Source organism: Haemaphysalis longicornis, unplaced genomic scaffold, assembly GCF_048455015.1.
Source record: "Haemaphysalis longicornis isolate Haplotype H1 unplaced genomic scaffold, Haemaphysalis longicornis Haplotype H1 scaffold_9, whole genome shotgun sequence".
NCBI lineage: Eukaryota > Metazoa > Arthropoda > Arachnida > Ixodida > Ixodidae > Haemaphysalis > Haemaphysalis longicornis.
The window spans coordinates 40,827,126-40,840,395 of record NW_027526460.1 but is presented as its reverse complement, the minus strand read 5'-3'; the positions used below and the strand labels follow the sequence as shown (position 1 = coordinate 40,840,395).

General features: G+C 44.2%; 1 protein-coding gene across 1 annotated transcript in view; it reads left to right on the top strand.

Moving 5' to 3' along the window:
* The first annotated feature begins 10,066 nt into the window (after positions 1-10,066).
* The window catches only part of LOC144153156 (scoloptoxin SSD14-like), a 53,706-nt gene continuing 50,502 nt past the window's right edge, over positions 10,067-13,270 (top strand). The window contains exon 1 of the mRNA XM_077684806.1: positions 10,067-10,128. Within this exon, the coding sequence (XP_077540932.1) occupies positions 10,067-10,128 (62 nt within the window). The remainder of the gene's footprint in view (positions 10,129-13,270) is intronic.

Below are 13,270 nucleotides of genomic sequence, written 5' to 3'. Positions count from 1 at the left end.
TCAGCTACAACGAGTTTTGGTATGGGATCCTGAGGTTATCTGGGAGCGGTGTAGGAGGGGTGGCGGCAGGGAGGTCAATAGGTTTAAAACCAACTTGGCGAATGATCCAGTGTTCTTATTTTGTGCTAGAAAGATACGCCGTTTGCCGGCCTTTATGCTGTATGAGATCTCCCAGAGACAAGAACAGACCCGTAGAGTATAGGCGCTCAGTGGACGTATTTACGGGAATGTTGAGGGCAGTCTTATGCAGTGTATTAAACGCAACCTCAATCTGATGCCGTTGGTCACAGGTCAGAGCAAGGAAAATAATTGCATAAAGAATTTTACTGAGAGCTAAGGCACGTACGAGCTGCCTTACCTGACCCTTGTGTATCCCCGCGTGCTTGTTGACAATGCGGTGCACTAGATGCGTAAGCTAACATTTAACGGTTGTAGCCACATTGGCTTGATTAGATGACTCATTGATATGTAGTCCAAGAATTCGGTAGTATAGCACGCGAGGAATAAGGTGACCTACCATTGTTAGAGTGATGAGGTGGTTGTGATGGCGTTGATAGCAAGTTTTCGCGATGAGCAGCAATTCGGATTTTTCAGGCACGGGAGACAGGGCTACTGTGTCAAGATAACTAGTTACTGCATCGACACCTTGCTGCAAGATGTCGTGCACTGACCCAGGAGACCCAGATGTGCACCAGACAGTAACTTCGTCTGCCTAGAATGTATGTTTGAGGTTCGGGATCGATACTAGAATACGAGACAGGGGCGCCATTGTGAGGTTAAATAGGGTGGGTGAGAAAACAGCTCCCTGTAGAGTACCAGGCGGGATGGGAAAATGATTGGAGACCAAATCAGGGAGACGGAACTTGGCCGTGTGGTCGTGCAGCAATCCAGCGATGTAACCGTACGTATTTGGTACGCAGCTTGTAGAGGCAAGTATATTTAGGAGAGTATCATGGGCAAGGTTATCGAAGGCGTTACGGACATTCAGGGTCACCATGGCCTATATCTGGCAAGAAGGAGGAGGATGAAAGCCGTGTGCTAAGAGGAAAAAGAGGTCCAGGGTAGACACACCCTTGCGGAAACCAATTTGTTGAGGGGGAAAGAAATCCGTGGGCTCAAGATAGGCCTCAAGTCGATTGAGAACCATCCGTTCCATGTGGGGACAAGGAATGAGGACGGAATGGTGAAGAAACCGAAATCCTGGCTCGATAAATACTTGCGCTACCAGCGCTCCATTTTCCCTCTGTAGGCTCGGGCTATCGTACCTTTAGAAAAAAAGCAGAAAAGGGTTCTTTTTGCTCGAAATAGGAGTTTTAATTGCCTAATGACGTAAGTAGTTTCTATGTCTGTAATTTAAAAAAATATACATGCACTATCGGCTCACATTTTCGTTTGTAAGCTCAAAGGTCCTAAACTTTATAAAAACACACTGAAAACAACTTTTGAAATAAAAATTACAGGGCTGAAATCGTTAAACTCGGCCATTTTCGCGCCATCCAAATTTAAGAAATGGAGGCTTCTTCCTGAGCTTACCAGCCTTTCATGAACAGAACTGGTAAAGCTTTTTTTATGAATGAGATGCATACATGACGTCAGATTGGATGTCTCCGTGGAAGGTGGCATGGGATAGCGTGAGCATGCCATTGAACCACCCGAGTTGGCAGCAATTCTGCAAACATAGGTCAATAAATTAGAACAAGCCCACAAGCACCGTTAGTGCATATCGTGTTGCCTCGATCAGGCTATTCATCCGTTCTTAGAAATGATGGTGCATTAAAAAAAAAACCGGTAGGCTAGAATTTTCGAAGAAAAGGGTGTAAGTACGTTGTTTTGTGCGCCGCCTAAGTTGACTCGCCTCTTCGCATATTCGTTCTCTTACTGTAGCACGGGTATGCAGGAACACACTCACAACGTACTCGTTAAATCTGGAGAGACAGGAAATAGTTGTTGAGCAGGGAACCCAGCTTCTGTTTCTAAAGAGGAGAAAGATATGGTTGCTCGACATCAAATTAAGAAGGAAGCCAGTAAAACAGTAAAAACAACCTTCAGAAGTCATCCCAGATAATAGGTTTCAAATGCAATGCGTTCTTTGGCTTGGAAAGATTACTAGATATTACCTCGTGACAACCACAGATAAGGAATACTGTATCTTTAGAGGAAATGAATCCTGCAGAGGGAATGAGTAAGTGAGTGATTGAGTGAGTCTGCACGCGGTTGTGTGTAAAATCTGCCGCCTGACATTGCAATGCAACCAGTGTATCAATGCTACAAGGGCAGGAATATCAGGCGCAAGAAAAATTATGTTTACGTGGTGAAGCAGGTATCCAGCTCATTTTGTAGAAACCCCGCCTAACGAATATTTCTCGCCGAGTGATGTTTCCAATTTTTTTTAAAGCGCAGCTCTTAAGCGCCCGCTCCTCTGATTTCGCGGCGTCTGTCGTCGTCGGACGCGTTTTAACCCAGAGAACGAGGTGGACACAGAAGATAGAGCGACGAGAAAAACGTAGGAGGAAAGTATGGCGGGATCCACACATGCCGCGCGAAACGTGTTCCACTCCGCCGAAGCGCTACGAGATAACTCCAAAGTAGCGCGCGCCGTCGTGCGTTCGCTGATGACGCCATCAATTCCTGAGACGAAGTAAGTGCCGCCTGAGCAAGGGCTCAGCACCGCCGTCGCCAAAATCTAGAGGTGCGCGCCACCGAAGCAGCAGCTGCGCGCGATCGCAGAGAAGACTCTGCAGTTCCCCCTGCGTTTGAATTTCACACCAGGGAGTGTCGTGATAGTCCGCCATATTTTTTAATGCCTATCTACCTCTGCCGGGTACCCCCGAAGCCAAGACCGTGTAACGCCCTGCATTTCCACAAAGATGCATATTTCGCGGAAGTAACACTTATAATCGTCATAATATGGTCAACGGAGATAATTGGTAGAACGAAATCAAACAAAGTAAGAGAAATAGAAAAAATAAAATTTTCACAAAAATAATTTGACAAAATCATATATATATATCAACCAACCCCAAGAATAAACAAAAAAAGCCCGCAATGAAAACGCTTAAAATGCGAACAAAAATGGGATGAAAATGGCGAAAAACCATTGATTGATTGATTGTGGGGTTTAACGCGCCGACGCAACGCAGGCGATGAGGCGCGCCGTATAGTGGAGGGCTCCGGATTAATTTTGACCACCTGGGGATCTTTATCGTGCGCCGAAATCTCGTACACACGGGCGTTTTTGCTTTTCGCCTCCATCAGAAAAGCGGCCGCCGCGGCCGGGAATCGAACCCGCGACCTCGTACTCAGCAGCGCAACGCCTTAGCCACTGAGCCACCGCGGCGGGTGGCGAAAAACCATGTAACACCCTTAAAAACCAAGAATTGCAAATTTGGTGACAAACACATGCAATAATTATAATAGCGTATACGGAGATAATTGGTCGAACAAAATTTTTAACAACCTAAATATAATAAAAATAGAAAAGAGGAAATTTTCAGGAAAATGAGCTAACAAAATAAAAAATACGCATCATATACATCACCCCCAATACCCAAGAGGGGAAAGAAATGTCAACGAAAAACGTTCCAAATACGAATAAAAAAGGCTAAAAGGGCAAAAGACCACGTAACGCTCGGCATTTCAACAAAAATGCAGATTTGACGAAAAAATAAACACACCTGTTTATTGGGCGAACTGGTCGAACTGAATTAAAAACCCTGAAAAATAAGAAAACTACAAAAATAAAATTCCACAAAAATGATCTGACAAAATAAAGAATAAGCACTTTGCACGTGCCCCCCCCCCCCCCCCCTACCCAACAACAAACAAAAGAAGTCCGCCAGAAGACGTTCACTATTGGCGGTGAGCGCGAACACAGGCGGCGCTGCGAAGCGCGCCTCCGTGACGTCAGCTTAGGGATTCTCGCATTTGTCGTCTGCTTCACTCAGAATCGCTCTCCCTGCTGTTTCTTTGCGCTCGGTCAACGTCTGATGCTTGCCCGCACCAGAATTGGCGTGTGGGTAACTTTTTATCATAATAATAGGCTTAAAATCGCATACACTATCTCATGGTGTCAAGTAAAGTATAGTTTTGGATACCGCTACGGGAGAAAGATTGCTGGCGTCTCCCCATTCCTTGCGAAGCCGGTCCTGTGCGGAGCGCGAAGAGTCGGAGCTAGGCGTCAGCTTCTCATGTAAGCATTCGAAGAAAAGGAACAGTCAGCTGCTAATAACCTACAACAGCGAAAATGGAAGACCAAAACAAATTCTAGGCCTTCAGGGTTGTCGGCTTTGGCAGAAGGCATCACGATACCCGGTAATCATATGTAAATTAAAACAGGTTTTGCAACCTTGCCGAACGCTCGAACGCGTTTTGTCACATCACTTTACGTTGTCAAGGAATGAAAGTTTGCCGACATGCACTATAGACTGCAAAAACTGTAGGTTGAGTTCCAAATAACCCAGTGGGTATATACGCGCGTGCTGATTCTATACCGGGCATCTAACCAGTATGGAGGTTTATTGAGCAAAACGAGTCACGTCTTCGTTAAATTTATAGTAACACATATATGTTTGTTAAGGCCTGGAGGGATATTTCGGAACATTTCGCACAGCCATATCTTCCCGATATTCGGATATGCGTTATAGGAAAACTCCACTCAAGAGGAGGAGGAGGAGTGAGGGGAGGAGGGGAAAACTTTGTTCAACAATTAAATCGATCTGGTTAGTTGGCCGGGTCCTCAGTCCAGGACAAAAGAGTAAAAGTAATTTTCTTCAAATCATAGAACGCCATCCCGAATAGAATAGGATTTGTTCTTCGCGCCTGGAAGGGTTGAAAAGCAATAAAGAGCTACTTGGAATTCTTCTTCGGTTTCGAGTCTTGTAATGTATGCAGGTATACTATTTATTGCGTTAGTTAGCGAGTATATCATGCCTTCAACACCGTAATCATGTCAGCATTGTTCGAGTTGAGAGTCAGTTCGTTATGATAACGATATAATTACGATAGAAATTCGGAGCACAAAAGCCGCCTTCGAGTACTGTGGTCCACGTTGTTTCGGGCGCGATCGCGGTGGCGTAGCACAAACCTTCTCATTGTATTTGCATGTGAATAAACAAGCACGCTGCGGATATGCACCTTCTTGCATGCAGCCGTAATGAAAGCCAATTTGTGAAGAAGGGAATGTATGCCATACAAAATGGAAGAAATATTGACACGACCTTTGTGAGGCTCCCAAAAATCCCAAAACCTCCTAATAAGAAGTTGGTGACGGCGCAGAAAAATTAATGCGTTGGGCAAAAAAAAAAGAAGCAAGAAACATTAATCCGATACAAGACAACAACGAAAGAAACAGAGGAAAGCCGCTTTATTTCATGCTGTGCGATGAGCGTGTAGAGGCCCCTGCTTGGTACGTAGTATTAGACTGTTGAGTCTTCATGAGAGCATCTCAAAAATACTGAAGGGAAGCCTACGCATTTTGAATACTTATCGAGAAGCTTAGATCGCTGATCCTCGCGAATAAGCAAGAAAGGACGAGTTACAATCTTCTGACCGATCTTCTTCCGAAAGGACGATCTTCTGACCGATACTCTGAAGAAAGTTGTTCTCTATCTCTTCGTGTGTTGCAAACTTGTGGGGGATACAGCTTCAAATTATTCAGATGCGTCAGAAGCTGGCAAAATAACTGAGTCGCTAGAAATAAGCTTTTTAACGCACTACAGCAACGAAGCGGGCGATTTCTAGCCCAGGCACTGTGCCCCTCACAAGCGGAGTGTAGCAGACGACAGCGGCGCGAATCCCTAAGCCGACGTCAGAGCCAGGGGGCGCCACTCAAAGATCTCACCGCCAATACGAATGAAAAATAATGACGAAAATAAAGAAAAACCGCGTAACGCTCTGCATTCCCACAAAAATGCCTATTTTCCAGAAAAAGAACACCAGTATAATCGTTATACTAGCGTAAATTCAAATATTTGGTCGAGCAGAAATAAAAAGAAACAATAAATAAGAACAATAAAAGAGATAATTTACAGAAAAATGACACGAAAAAATAAAAAAATATGCTTGTCATACTTTCCCCCCCAAAAGTCAAGACGAAACAAAGAAGACCCAAAAGAAAAGTTCTAAATACGGATAAAAATAGCTAAAATGGCGAACTGTGCATTTCTGCCTTTCTGATGGTCTAACAGAATTTGAAAAACCAAAAGTAAAAAAAAATATAAAAAAATACAATTTTCACAAAAATGATCTGGAAAATAAAAAAAATATGCATCTCATATACCTCTACCCGAAACTCAAAAATAAGCAAAACAAGTCAGCAAAAAAGCGTTGAGCAGATGAAGAAAAAATGGCGAGAATGGCGGAACACCGTGTAACCCTCTGCATTTCCACAAAAATGCAAATATGGCGGGAAAACACCTTTAATTGTTATATTAGCGGAATTGGAGATCATTGGTTGAACATAATTCAAGAACTAAAATAATAGAATTAGAAAAACTAAAGTTCTCACGGAAATGAATTGGAGAAATCAAAAATATGGATTTTATACACCTGCCCCAAACCAAAGAATGAACAAAAAATGTCCGCAAGAGAATGTTGGAAATACATATAAAATAGTGTATATCGGCTAACTCTGCAGTACCCCATGTTTCTTCAGAAAAAAACCAATAATTGGCGAAGTGAAGGCACTTCGTCGCTATAATGGTACATAGTTACATCATTGCAAAAATACAAAAAACGAAACTTAAAAAGAATAAAATAATCCAACGTTGTTCGCTACTTTAGCCATATTTGGCAGTAAAAAACCACCCTCTAGATAAGCGGTGTAAAAGTGCTACGCGTTAGCAGACAATTCTCTGAGTTTCTGCAGATTTTTTCATCCATTTACACTTGCATCGCACCCTGCCAACTAATCGTAAGTATTTTATTAGCCTGCTTTTATTCTTTCCGACAGCCAACGCTTCCATCTTTTGCTTATCCCCGGTGACTCGCCGCTCCTGCTTCCACACCGAACTCGACGTACTATCTCGTCTCACCCAATTACCCATCACTACCCAATCCAGGAATAAATGCGTTCAGCGACTTCCTCATACAAAACGGGCTAATTCAGGAATGACAGATTGACTGTTCTGAGCTGTGGCATCAGTCTTCCGAGCACGTTTGCAGCAGCGGTCTACGCGTGGATCGCTCGTCAAGACACCCAGGCCGACGAGAACGGCGCGGTACACCACGGCCAGAGGTGCGAGGGCACGCGGCCAGAACTTGACCGGTGGACGGGAACCTCCGCGTCGTGCCGAGAAGGCGTGCGATCACGAGGTCGACCCACGCACGATTCAATTTTGCGCGCAGCCCCAGTCTCAGCGCGGCCACACAGCAGCGGGAACGGATGCGTGCGCGCGAACTGTGAATGACGTTCCCGGTTTGGCCGCCCGCTCCGGCAAAAGAAGCCAGCGCTGAGCGCGAACCGGATCATGGTCGGAAGGAATCCTCAAAACCCGCAATGCCTCTGTCTTTCGGCGCTCCGCCGCCTGCCCTCTAATGTCCCCCGTCAGTGCACGAACTTGCCCCGCCGTGAACAAGAGATTGGGAGGGGGGCCTTTTCTCGAACAACTGAGTTTTCTCTCCGCTTGCTCCGCGGCACTTTTGTTGTAGGTTCCACTGCTGTCTCGTTTCCGACACGAGCCAAGTCTCTGAATGTCTTCCCACTCCCAGAGCTTGCGCTGGGCGCAGCGTAGGGCAGCATCAAGGTATTGTAATAATAATGTTATCATGCGTGTTTTCCCGCCTATTTTCGGTACAAGGTCACCGTAAGAATGTTGAGAATTTGTCGAAGGCGCAGAGGGATGAAACCTTGGCCCTCTAGTCGCAATTCTGTTCCCAGATAGGTACGAGCCCGGCGCTTTTTGTATGCACCCAGCGTCAGGTACGGGTTCGTCTGGAGCATGTCTCCTAAGCAGCTAAAGCAAATTCACTGTTTTGGATCAGTAACTGAAACGTAGAAGCACGGGTTTTAGTGAGAGTGGCCTGGGAATTTGAGTCCCAATAGTGCTTTTTTTTAATACTTGTGATTTTTTTTATGTAAAATGTCTTAGATCAGTTCTAGGCTTCGTTTTCATAAATAAAGGCTTTTTGCTATCTTTTGGGCCGGTTTGGGGTTGGGGCACTGCGTATAATCAGATTTTAATTAACGTTCTGTATCGCACCGAAAGTGCCCGGCTTGTGCCTATCTCGGAGCGGAATATGGCTACTTTTCACCTCCTAAAGGGACCCAGAGAGAGAGAGAGAGAGAGAGAGAGAGAGAGAGAGAGAGAACCTAAATAAGAAAAGGATGACCACTGGTCAGGCTGGACGAAAGGAATGGGGAGGGAGGGTAAGAGAAAATAAACAAATGCTATTGACTCAGTAGAGGCAATAACTGATGCCTGACTCCGAGATACGAGGTGCAGCATCAGGCGTATGCCCTAACTGTGGCGGCATGCAAAATGTATCCCTGGCTATTCCTCTGGTGTCATCAAATCTCGCTTTCAAGTGGGTCGTTTATGCGTCTCCAGGAGGGAAAAGAAAGACGACCTTCCGCACGCTCTGTCACGCTCCCAGAGGAAGAAGAAGGAGCTCCACGATCGAAGCTGATCTGAGGCACGCCCCTTTAAATATCAACATATTATCTGTACCTACGTTTGAATATCGCACTGCGAGTGTGGACATTGACTTCGTCAACATTTTTCCCTCCAATGCCAAATGCTTGCCGGAGAGAACGATATCTGGCCTTTTAGAAAACTACCTAGAAGAGTTCCCGACACATGTGGTTATAGCCACAGATGCTTCTGTCCGAGACAAAAAAGCTGGTGTAGGTATCTTTTCACCTGCGCTTGACTGGGCATTTCCTCTTCGTCTTCCGAATTTCACGTCAATATATTTGGCAGAATTTTTGGGAATCGCGCTCGCTCTTCGAAAGCTCAGCGAAGAGCATTCCCAGGTGATCATTGTGACGGATTCTTTTTCGGTTTGCTCCGCTTTATCTTCCCCAACCGTTTCTCCACTTCGCCGATCGCTGTCGATGCTTATACCAGTACATGTCAGGGAAATCCGGCTGGTCTGGGTCCCAGGGCACAGAGGAGTTGAACTTAACGAAACTGCTGATTACCTGGCAGGAGTAGCACTGAATGGTCCTCTCGTTGATACTGTGCCCCCGGTAGCCTATGTTGTTGGAACTAGGTTTCGAAGGTACAGTTCACTGGACAGCTTCCCACCAGACAGCATCGCTGGCTGCCCAGACATTGAGCATCTCCGGTACTCTTGGAAGTGTGACTTTGCGCAGTCTCGGCTGTGCGAGGTCACACTGACTTGCTTGCGATGTCGAACACCTAATTTGAATTTTTATCTGCACCGTGCACGCATAGCGCCATCGGCCACCTGCAGCTTCTGTCAAGAGGAGGAAACACTTGACCACTTCCTGTTGTCTTGCCGGCGGTTCTCTTCCCTCCGAAATCGTTACCTGGAGGCTCCCCTCCGGCGCCTGGGTCTCGCCTTGTCGGTGCCTAATTTATTGTCATTTGGGGCAGTCGGGCTTGGTCGGTGCAACGGGGATGTTTTTCGCGCTCTTCACTCATTTATTGCCGAAACAGGTCGCTTGCCTTGTTAATCAATAGCTTCAACCCATTTTTAATCGTTTATTGAAATACCTGTTGGTACAGTAGTATTGAATTTCTTTTGGTTCCAAAATTGTTAGCATCACTGTACCCTATTTTCCCTTCGTTTGAAACTAATTACTAAGCTTCTTTAGCAGTGAAATCACAATAAGACTTGGCCAATCCCCCAGAGTGGGTACGCGCCATTCTCGTTCCGGATCCAACCAACCAACCAACCAACCAACCAGCCAACCAACCGACCCCAACGGCCGCCGCATTGACGATCACAAAGACTGGTGCATCGCTAGCGCCTTTTTCTCTGACGAAACAAGGCGTTCCCTGTGGACTCGACACCCGCCAACGCGTCGCAGCTTAGTACCTGCGCAGACACCAAGAACGAGGACTCGGCCGAACGCTGCCTGCATTAGCGCCACCCGGACACCATGCAGCAGGAACACCATGACAGCGTGGAGGATGCCGATGATTCGTCCAAGGTTATAGCGGAGTAAGTGCCTGGTTGATGGACGTTAAGCACACTAGTGACTCGCTAAGCCGCACGTAATGAGAAGACAACAATGGTGCCTAAAAACTGTAGTGAAACTTAACCGGTAACCCCAAACTTAGGAATGATGCCTCAAGGGCTCGACGTAACTACCGTTTGACTATAAAGTATAGATTACTCGAGTACGTTCTAATGAGGCTTTACTAAATGACGCCGAACGTTTCCGGCTTGACCAATTTCAGGCGCAACACGGCTCGCAAATTTCGATGTTTTACCTGTGATGCGCAGATATATCTATCAGTTATCACGCAAATTTTTAGGGAAATAATAAAGTGTGAGAATGAAGGGGTTATGTTCCTGTAGTTACAGTTATACATTCTCGAACAGGTGGTGGCTGTGGAGGAGAAAAATCCTTCTCACAGCACCTCCGTGCACGCAACCAACCTCCGCCTCCGTGAATCCTATCTCATTTTGGACATTTTAGGTAGGCTGGTCTCTCTTCTTTAATAAAACCATGGTTGAAGATCCTGGTGATTTTAATGTGATGGAATTTTGTTACAGGTTACACAATCATGAATTACAAGCATTTTAGATGCTGAGCTCACATGAACCGAGGCGGCCGCTTTCATTTTTCCGCCCGTCATTTCGAGCTTCTATTTTCAGGAACAATAAGGAAAACTGGTTGAAAAAATGCGGTTGATTCCTCTGTCACAGGAATCAGTAAATCACGAAAGTGAAATGTGCCGCGATCTCTGCAGCTGAGCATGATTTGCGGGTCGGCGGCTGTATTGTGGGTGTGCTTGGTGAGCGAGGTCCTGCTGGCGGGTCGCTTCGGCAAAGGTGTACTGGCGTCGTTTCCGTGACGGATATGACGTCAGTGAAATCTTTATCGCGGCATAAACCACTTTCGTGTTAAAATGTAAAACCCGAAAACAAACAACCCTAAGTATAACGTACTCTTTAGTACTAAAGGTTGATTCCCCGCAACAAGACCCTGTGTGCAGGGGTGCACCCTTTACAGGCCACTCGTTCCGTTGTACTGGCGTCACTTCCGTGACGGATATGACATCAACGAAATCTTCGTGTATCCGGGTATAAAACACTTTCGTGCTAAAAAAAAAAAACATGTAATGTTTTTTAACAGATACGCAATCTGGGTATCAAAATACAAACATGTCATATATAAAACATTAGAAACCTGTGTGATACCCGATGAATGGCGCGCTGCAAGGTTAGTTCCGATTCACAAGTCTGGATCCACTTTAGAATTAAATTACAAGCCAGTTTCCTTAACATCCACAACTTGTAAACTGCTCGAGCATATTTTATTTAAGACAATTATGACACATCTAGAGAAAAATGATTTACTTCATGCAAATCAGCATGGCTTTAGGGCTGGTTTATCCACCACAACACAGTTAGCTGAGACAACGGATGATTTTGTAAATGCACTGAATATGAGGGGTCAAATTGACGCAGTGTTTTTGGACTTTACCGCAGCGTTTGATGTAGTTCCGCATGCTGACCTAATAACCAAACTGCTCTCTATGGACATTGAACGCAATATGGTCCGCTGGATAGCATATTACTTGTCCTCACGAAAACAATACGTGGCTGTTAACGACAGTTTCCGATACATTCGATGTGCACTCAGGAGTGCCGCAAGGGTCAGTGCTCGGTCCTTTAATGTTCTTAGTTTATATAAATGATATCTTTTTATCTGTTCAATCGCCTGTGAAGATCCGGCTGTTTGCGGAAGATTGTGTTGTTTATTCCAATGTAACTCAACACTCCGATCAAACAAGACCCAATGATGCGTTGCGCTCAATTAGTGTATGGTGTGAAACATGGGGCTTGAAGCTTATTACTCCTAAGACGGCGGCTATTACTTTTACCAACAAACAAGAACCCTCGATATTTGCTTATACTATTAATAATGCTTATATAAATAAAACACAGCGAGTTAAGTATTTAGGTGTTACAGTAGCAAGCAATTTAAGTTGGGAACCCCATATAAAAAACGTTTGCAGCAATGCACTAATAAAGCTGGCATTTTTGAAACGGAAATTGCTTCGCACCTCATCGATCGTAAAGTTAACAGCGTACAAAGCTCTCGTCAGACCAAAATTAGAATATGCGGATCTGATATGGAGCATGCGCCAAAAATACTTAATCGAGGAAATAGAAAGAGTGCAAAATTTAGCCTTGTGGTTTATGTACTCTACATACTCGCGTTTTTCTGGCGTGTCCGTTCTTCGCGACAGGGTTGAAAAAACTAGCTCATCGCAGAACTGTATCTCGTATTAAGTTTTTATATCAGCTGTACAAGGGTCACTACAAATACTTTATGAAAGTTTAACTGTGAGCCCCCCCCCCCCCCCCCCTTGCAGTCGGATCGTACAAACCACAGCAAAACAGTTAAGCAACCATTTAGTAATATTAGCTACATCGATATTCTCTTTTTCCGCATGCAATTTCACTATGGAATAAAGTACCCGAAGAAGTAGTTAACGCTAATACAACAGAATCGTTCATTCAGCTTGTAAACAACCTTTTCTTTGACCAATAAAACGTTTGTTTTTGTTTTTTTACTGTGCCGCAATGAAGGCAGCTGCTTCCTGCATTCGTTTTTCATTTTATGCATAGTACGTAATTTTCTTTATGTATTGCATCGCAGTATGTACATGTTTATTACTGTTATATTACTGTTGTGTATTATGTTGCATTGATGTGTGTGCGTATTTTATTACTGCTGTATTAGTGTTCTGTTCCGAATTGCGAAGCACATTTTTCTCTTGATTCTAATCAAATATATGTTTAGCAGTAGTTGTAATTAATGTTGCTGTACAATGTATGTACCCACTCCTGCTTGTGCTCGAATGGGGCCTGCAGTATTTGTAAATAAATAAATAAATAAATAAATAAATAAATAAATAAATAAATAAATAAATAAATAAATAAATAAATAAATAAATAAATAAATAAATAAATAAATAAATAAATAAATAAATAAATAAATAAATAAATAAATAAATAAATAAATAAATAAATAAATAAAACATTAAAAAATAAAAAAAAATAAATAAAAAGACGAACTACCGGTCATATAACCAGGACGAGTTGAAAGGAACGCACAAGAAGAGCC